Source organism: Typopeltis vanoorti, chromosome 5, assembly GCF_054136105.1.
Source record: "Typopeltis vanoorti isolate ZY-2024b chromosome 5, IOZ_Tvanoo_1.0, whole genome shotgun sequence".
NCBI lineage: Eukaryota > Metazoa > Arthropoda > Arachnida > Uropygi > Thelyphonidae > Typopeltis > Typopeltis vanoorti.
The window spans coordinates 166,556,006-166,565,280 of record NC_143553.1 but is presented as its reverse complement, the minus strand read 5'-3'; the positions used below and the strand labels follow the sequence as shown (position 1 = coordinate 166,565,280).

At 33.1% G+C, this 9,275-nt stretch overlaps 1 protein-coding gene across 2 annotated transcripts in view; it reads right to left on the bottom strand.

Moving 5' to 3' along the window:
• Nucleotides 1-1,062: 1,062 nt before the first annotated feature.
• The window catches only part of LOC150107036 (protein archease-like), a 42,208-nt gene continuing 33,995 nt past the window's right edge, over nucleotides 1,063-9,275 (bottom strand). Inside the window, exons 3-6 of one of the 2 annotated variants that reach the window (XM_090393390.1) lie at nucleotides 4,256-4,338; nucleotides 2,949-3,001; nucleotides 2,820-2,856; nucleotides 1,063-1,858 (exon numbers count right to left, since the gene is read on the bottom strand). In XM_090393390.1, the coding sequence (XP_090249516.1) occupies nucleotides 1,832-1,858; nucleotides 2,820-2,856; nucleotides 2,949-3,001; nucleotides 4,256-4,338 (200 nt within the window). In that variant the 3' untranslated portion in view covers nucleotides 1,063-1,831. Of the gene's footprint in view, nucleotides 1,876-2,819; nucleotides 2,857-2,948; nucleotides 3,002-4,255; nucleotides 4,339-9,275 lie in introns of both variants that reach the window. The other variant, XM_090393391.1, reaches the window with a different exon arrangement.

The window sequence follows — 9,275 nt, the reverse complement described above, 5'->3', positions numbered from 1 at the left end:
CTGTATATAAATTTAATTTTAACTAACATATGATCAGATTCATAATTTGCTCCACTATATGCTCATACATCATTGACTGAATTTGCCTATCTTTTCAAAATCAGGAAATGTTTATCTAATTACATTCTTTGGTTGTTAGAATAATCCAGGTCCCCAAAATGTATCCTCTTATGTTGAAAACATAATTATTCGAAGTTTATTTGATATTGCTAATTGTATAAGTATTTCCGTTTTCACTAGTTTCTTCATGTACTGTACTTTCCAATTACTTCAAGAAATATGTATTCTTTCCCTATTTTTACATTAAGATCTCCTAATATTATCATGGCATCATTTTTATTTATTTTTTCACGTTTCTTGTAAATCCTCATAAAATTCATCAATCACAATCTCGTAAACATTTTCAGCTGGGGCATATACATTAGTAAAAGCGATATTATGGAATTTTCCTTTAATTAATGCAAAACTTGCAAATTCTTTCATTTATTGGTATGAATCCTAAAATTCATTTTATTATTTTTTTCTAATAATAAATCCTACTCCATAATTTCCTTGTTCTTCAGCACCACTATAATACATAATATAATTTTTTTTTTTTTTTGTTTATTCTTCCTTTTTCTCTCCTGAAATGCTATAACATCCAATTCAATTTCTTTAACTCTTCTGCTATATTTTGCATTTTCCCTACCTGTAACATTGTTCTAACATTCCATGTTCCAAAATTCATTAACCTTTTCCTTTTCATGTGTTATTTCCATGAAGTTAGTCTGGCTGTTTAGCTTTCTTAACAAGATTTTTTTTTTTTTACTCCCAATCTGGAGGCCCAGGCCTCCAAATTAATATCCCCTGGAGGCATGGTGGCCCAGCTATACCCCTAGGCTCTAGGTACCCATTTTAGTCATCTCTTATGATATGCATAGGGTACATTGGGACTATTCTTTAACCCCGGTCACCACATGGGAGATCTATTTGTAAACTAATCAGAATAATATCAGTGGTCATTGTTCTCTAAATAACTAAATGCAGGCCCAGAGGGAAAACAAGGTAGTGACAAGAATAAACAAATTACAATGGAAATAACAGTATTATTCTTTTATTTTTTGAAATAGTAAGATAAAAAAAAGTAAAAGATTTGGGATAGATATCATAATGAGAAATACTCCTTGCAAAAGTATTCAAATTCACTAGGAAATCAGAAAGTAGGCATTTATAAAATTCAGTTAGTGCAAGTGATGGGGGAGATGCAGTTGAAATGCTTTAATAATGAACATAAATTATTAATCAACCAGTTTACAAGCTATTAAACACTGGATATTCACTGAAATGACTATCCTATAGAAAGATAATGACATTTGTTTGCTGTTACAATTTAATATCACATGATGTTTATGACAGCAATATATTTCAAATTATAAGCATGATAACAAGCATATTGTATACTAGGATTTCAGGAAATTTTTAAAACTGCATTTATTTTTAATAAGTATTACTTGCTACAATAATTTTTTTTAATAACAGAAAAACAAACTAACATTTTTTTTAATGTGGCTTCCACACGAAGTAAATGTATAGTACATTAGTACTGTGGGGATGAGCCAGGGATTTTTTTTTTTTTTTTATCAGTTTTATATTTTTACTTTTAAACAATCCAGAAACCCTGTTCTAGAGACTAAAGATGGAAGCCTGACATAGGTGATGACATTGATTTCCCACCTAAAGACAAAATCAACAAACATCCACGCCAATGGCAAGATTTGAACCTGTAGCCTATTGGTTGGAGAGTGGATATACTAATCACCTGGCTAACTAGGCTGGCATGCTTTTGAAAATACTATGAAAGTAATTTCCTCAATTCTTTCTATAAAATAAATAGAACTGAGTAAATATTTCTTAAAACATATATTATGCACTACTGATTTGAAAAATAACAGGCTGCATATGTATGTTTTATATTATTATATTATTTTATTTCTATTAATAAATATAAATTTCTCTTTATTTATTAGTAGAAATTGTTAGGATTGATCTGATGTCACATTTTTAAATAATTGTGGGCAAACAAAATAAATAACATATTTCCTACTGGGAGAATTTCAATCTCTGATAACAAGAAATGCCAAGTAAAAAATTTTAAATCAAGTAGTCTCAAAGATTAACTGAGATTAATTGTAATAACTCTTGGTTATTACAATTAATCTGTTAATTGTTCTACCATTAAGGAATTAAAAGCTGAGCAGGAAATTGCAGGATAAAAAACCAGAAGACTGTGTTTATCCTTCAAAAATCACGAAGCCATATAGACTGCTGATCCATTGTTTGTATATTTTATATATTTGATCCATTATGCTCCTCCATTAGGTAGGTTAAAAGGCAACTTGGATGACTAAGTGAATATTATCCTATCCGCCACCCCAACCTAAAAGCTGTGAATTCTATTTCATTGTGGCACATAGCTGCTGCTGAACATCATTAGGTAGATGTTCATAGCTTAGTGTCAGACAGCCAACTCTGCATACTGGAGACATAAAATGGCTTAAAAAACACCACATTTCAGTGCTCCAAGATTATCTAATTCTTGTCCAAGTTACAGAAATAATGTAACATTTATGACCATTCATGAGTGGAATTGTAATTAAATTGTTTCTTGACAGAGGGCAGGCATGTATTAGTATGCTTTGTAACTAACTGTATAAGAAATTAACCTTTAACACAAATAAAAGCAGAATATATTAAACCAACAAGAAACAACACTGGATATTCCATAAAACATTTACGATTTTGTTACATAACTGAACCCTATAATTAATGGTCTTACTTACTTGAGGATGCTTATCAAGGTCAAAAATTTCTCCATACCTGAAAAATAAAATGAGATTATTAAAAAAAAATTAATATAAATATGTTAAAGTTTTGCAAAACAGTAGCAGTATAAACCAAAAATAACTTACCCACGTGCCTTAATCTTGAAATTTGTTCTGTCAAAGTGCAGAATTTTCACTTTCTAAAATTAAAGATTTCAAATGAGAAATTTATAACATGGGTAAAAAATGATTATATAAAACATAATTTTAAGAATAGCAATATTCCTCAAACTCTGTGCACTCAATATTATACAATAATGATTTTAAATCTCACTATTACTGCACACTCTTAGTGAAAAGAGGACAGGAGGAGAATACAACTGCCATTTTTTTTAATCAATTCTGAAATACAACTTATGTTTATTTTAAGCAAGATATAATTTTTAATGTAGCATCCATATACTTGCAATAATATAGGATTATAAAAACCCTATATAACAGGGCATAACAACATATACTAAATACTTATCAAAATTAAATTAGTTATGATAGCAGCTACCCTAATTACTGAACTTGACCATATTCTCAACACTTTCTTAGCCAATGGCTGCAATCCCCCACAAAATTCAAAAAATATTAAATCACGTAACTGTCCCCCCCCCTCTACCCCTTCAGAGCAGAAGTTACAGAAAATCTATCACCATTCCATATATCTGAGGCACATCCGAAAAATGAACAAAAATCGTAAGGAAATACAACCTTACAACTACTTATATATCTGAGGCACATCCGAAAAATGAACAAAAATCGTAAGGAAATACAACCTTACAACTACTTATAGACCACATAAAAAAAAAAATCAACATCCCTTATCTGCTCTACCAAAGACCTACCAGGTTCCTTGCAGTTTCAAGTTGTTCTACTATGGCCAAACAGGCAGGATAGCCAGTATCAGAATTTCTGAACACACGGACTACACCCAGTTCCACCATTATAACCACTCTGGACTAGCTGACCATGCTTTGGAACACCCACCACAGGATAGTCAGAAGAAGGCCACTCTACAGCAAATACAAATATGAGCAGCTATTACTCAACTGGATGCACAAAACTGCCCCAAATTTGGGAAGCACTCATCAGATCTTCAGCCAAATGGCCAAGAACATCCAATTTAGCCCACCAGGGGTGCCATTTAGAACTCTAGGCTCAACTTTGGTTCCTTTCTTCAGCCTCATTTGTCCAGCATACGTGCCTGCATGCACATATCACTGTTTTGTGATCTCTGATGATGGCAATGTAATGTTGCTGAAATATAAGAAAGTAGTAAAGTTATTATAATTAGTATTTAGTATATGTTATTTCCTGAAAAATAATAGTAATCACTTGCTATTGTAAATGCAAAAACTGGTAATGTACATAACCAAATGAATTCAATGATATTGACGTTTACTCACCCTTGCAATGAAATATGGCTCAGCACTAAAAATATAGAGAAATTCATCAAGGAAATGGTAAAAAAGGCCTAACATATCATCACCTGCAAAACAAAACATTTCTGTAAGGGAAACAATATTTAAGTACATCATGATAATACAGTCAACTCTTGCTACAACACCTCAGAAAAAATTGTTTTAGCAGATAGTTGCTTCAATGCATTTCCTTTAGAACAGAACTGTAGTTAAGGGCTTTTGATTGGGATTTTTCAGCTGTTTGTTAAAATGACAGTCTAGACCAGTGGTTCCCAACCTTTTTCCACTTGCGTACCCCTTGTTTTTAAATACTGACACTTTTGTTCAGTGCCAATCTTAATGTAAAATTGTTTGCTTTACTTGTTTTTCCACCATTACTGATTATTTTTCGTTTACTCCTGAACGACCCAGCATGTATCCCCGGGGATATGCGTACCACTGGGGGTACATGCTGGGTCAGGGGTACATGAAAAATAATCAGTTTTCCAACTGGTGGTATGCATACCCCAGGGTATGTGCTGGGCCGTTCAGGGGTTACATGAAAAATAATCAGTAATTGTGGAAAAACAAGTAAATGCAAAACAAAATGTCAGTATTTAAAAAACAGCTATTTTAAAAACAAGGGGTACAATTTATAGAAATAGGTTTAAAAGGGGTACACAAGTAGAAAAAGGTTGGGAACCACTGGTCTACTAGACTAAGAATAATATGGACAATTTTTCAATTTTCTATCATTAGTGTATTAGTGTATTTTTACTTTTACATTAGTGTATTTATATTTTTTTTTTTTTTTACTTTATTTTTAACTACTCAGAGGCAATACTGAATATATATATATATATATATATACAGGGTGTTCGGGATAAATTTGACAGTTTCGTAAGGAAAAAGAAAATCTTCTTTGTATCTATTAAATTTAATGAATTGACAAAAAAACATTACAGGCAGAGTTAATTACAATACTATCAATAAGATTTACTCAAAATAACCACCATTAGCATCGATCACAGCTTCAATTTTGCTTCGGAACCTCGAACAAGCTGATGCTACAGTCTCCCTGGGAAGGGCCGCAAAAACTGTTTTAATTTTATCCATTAACTGGGCTTTTGTATTACTGGAAGTGCGATTGGTGTCTTTTTCAACTGCGCCCCATACAAAATAATCCATGGGGTTAAGGTCTGGGGAGTTTGGAGGCCAAACATTTGGACTGGTGAAGTCGTAGAAATTTTCAGACAACCATTTTTGACTTTTCCCAGAGGTGTGGCAAGGGGCCGACTCCTGCTGCCATACATACGGCCTACCATTGGCTGCCCTTGTTATCCAGGGCTTGACTACAGTTAGCAACTCCACGAACAAAGCCCGAATTCCAATGCCAGGGTTCTTCAACACCTGTTCCTGCAGATTTACGAGGAATTCTGCTGTACGAACGCAATCAGATCGTCTGCTAGGGATCTTTCTTCTTGCTACATCCTCGTAGTCACCATTGCAAGTCTCTAGTTCATGCCTGATTGTTTTTACTGTATTCAGGGAGCATTGGGCAGCAGTCGTAATATCCTTATTTTGATGGCGGGCACGAATCATCATGATACAAGTTATTCTCTTCCATGATTCAGGTGGGTTCCAGCTATCCATCCTTTCTGACATCTTGTATATGAATGAAGAAGGGTCCAAACTTTTAAATGAAGAGAAGTGTGTGTTAATACATGTAACTTACGGAAAAATATAATTAATTATAAATATGTCAAATTTATCCCGAACACCCTGTATATATATATGCCAAGTCTGAGGTCAACAGACAGCAAGCCCTCTTATGATCAGATTTACTCTGTTATGGCTTGTAACCAAATCAAAAGGACTAATCAATTACTTGTAAGTCTCATATATAAGTAGAAACCAGACTGACAAATTGGAAATGAACCCTGGACCAAAAAAAATTATATGATATAGAAAGGTGTAACCAAAACATTAAAAGTTTAATGTAGAACATTAGAGGAGTAGCACATAAAGATTTGGAGAAAACAAAAGCAGTATGTTATAAAAATAGCTTTCATAAAACAAAAAAGGGATTAAAGAACTAAATTATATTCAAATATACAGTGAAGTAAAAAAATCTAAAAGAATAAAAATGTAGAAATCATATTAATGATATCTGAAGATTGGAAAAATTAGCTATAAATACTAGAATGAAAAGTAAAAACACCGAGTAAAACATGATAATATTCAGTGTTTATCCCCTGAAGAAAAAAGAATTTCACAAACAACTTCAGCAGATAATTAAGATCATAAATAAAAACACACTGACTTACTTATATTAGGTGATCTAAATGCAAGAATAGATAACAAACCAATGAAAGATTGTATGGGAAATAATGGGGAAACCACATCAAAATAAGAATGAGCTAAGATTAATTGACTTTACCCTATTTAATAATTTGAAAATAGCAAATTCCTCACTTGCCTTAGTATCCCGCAATGCAAAGCACATATTCTTACAGACATGTATAATGCCATACATGAATTATGGGAAGGGCCACTACCCAGAGCAGTTTGACTTTTAATGAGAGCTCATCAGTGAGAGCCAGACCCAGAAGTGATACCAAGGTTGAAGCAATGCTGAAGTCATATTTCCATATATAAGTAGCCAAAAGGTTTAACACCTTATTACTAAAATACTCTGGATTACAGATAGATATTGAACGTTTTTCCACTTGGTTATACTATAAATTAAAGATGTCAAGAAATTATATTCTTGATTTAATCCTTTATTCAAGTGCAAGCAAAAAAACGTTTGCACAGCACGTGAAGTGACTTCAACTGGGCAACTCATATATACAGGCTAATCACTTGCCTTAGTATCTCGCATAATGCATAACAATGTGCTTTGCATTATGGGATACTAAGGCAAATTAAAACAGCACCATGTATGAGAATCATAAGACTTAAGTTTGCAGAAAGGGAAAGATAGTTAAATATTTATTATTTTCAGGGTTTCATTAGAAATATAATTTACTTCAAACGAAAGCAGGCAAAACAGCCGTAAAAATAATAATTACTTCAATTTTGCACGAGTAAGATTTATTTCATTTTTTTTATTTGGCTAAAAATTTACAATTTTTTTTTTTTTTTTGGAGGGGGGATGATCAAACATCCCTCTCTCTTTTATCTTACCTGGTTCTGCCATTATAAATGAATGATACTATCATCATCATCAAATTCCTGACATTTATCCTCAAGGGGTGCACAGGATATGATAGTACAACATGAAAAATTTATATCATTACTAACTTCCTACCTACAATTTTCCTCCAAATCAGTCTGTCACTTGTCAAGACTCCAATATTATCATTATCAGATCTTATATTTCTATCATCTAAGGCACATTGTACGGTATCAATCAACCTATATCTTGGTCTTCCTCTGGGTCGTTTTCCTGCCAACCTGGCAGAGAACACTTGTTTTGCTAATCTTTCCTCGCCCATTCTGTTTAAGTGACCATACTACCTGAGATTAGCTCTGCTAATGCATTCCTGGATGCCAACAATGTCAAGTTCTTTCCTAATATCCTTGTTTTTAATATGATATTATCATTGATGTCATCTATTCACGCCTCTAATCTTTCTCAGGACTCTCATATCTGATATCTCATATCTCTAATCTTTGGTCAAGTGTTTTACTTCTGATCCAGCTCTCAGATCCATAAGTTAAAACACTGTCTTCTATACAGCTAATTTATTGTTCCGACTATAATTTCTCTCTTATTATATAAGAATTTATTCAACTGACTCCCTACCATACCAGCTTTATTGATTTCGTTGTCTATTTCCAAATTTAATTTACCATCTTCACTAAAAATCGTGCCTATGTAGCTGAAATGTTTTACTTGTTCCACAGGTCCCCCGTTCACAACACAGTTGACATTTTCAACAATTCTGCCTATTTTCATTGTCTTTGTCTTTTTAAAGCTCACCTTCATATAATATCTATTACAACAGTTATTCAATTTAGTCAGGGACTCTTGCAAACTTGTAGCAGATGTATTTAGAAGTATAACATCGTCCGCATAAAGCAAAAAGCTGACATTAACATCTCCAATTCTCATATCATTTCATTATCTATATGGATCACATTATGAAGGAATGTGGTATTAAACCTGATATCAAAATTGGAGATGTTAATGTCAGCTCTTTGCTTTATGCAGATGATGTTATACTTCTAAATAAATCCGCTACAAGTCTGCAAGATTCTCTGACTAAATTGAATAGCTGTTGTAATAGATATGGTATGAAGGTCAGCAATAAAAAGACAAAGACAATGAAAATAGGCAGAATCATTGAAAATGTCAACTGTGTTGTGAATGGAGAACCTGTGGAACAAGTAAAACATTTCAGCTACTTAGGCACAATTTTTACTGAAGATGGTAAACTAAATATAGAAATAGACAACAGAATCAGCAAAGCTGGTATCGTGGGAAGTCAATTGAATAAATTCATATGGAATAAGAAAGAAATTAGTCGGAACACTAAATTAGCTGTATACAAGACTGTGTTCAAACCAATTTTAACTTATGGATCTGAGAGCTGGGTCAGAAGTAAAACACTTGACCAAAGACTAGTGACCGCAGATATGAGAGTCCTGAGAAAGATTAGAGGCGTGAATGAACAGATGGCATCAATGGCAATATCATATTAAAAATGAGGATATTAGGAAAGAACTTGACATTGTCAGCATCCAGGAATGCGTTAGCAGAGCTAATCTCAGATGGTATGGTCACTTAAATAGAATGGGAGAGGAAAGATTAGCAAAACAAGTGTTCTCTGCCAGGTTGGCAGGAAAACGACCCAGAGGAAGACCAAGATATAGGTGGATTGATACGGTACAAAGTGCCTTAGACGATAGAAATATAAGATCTGATAATGTTGGAGTCTTGACAAGTAACAGACTGATTTGGAGGAAAATTGTAGATAGGAAGTTAGTAATGATGTAATTTTTTCATGTAGTACTGTCA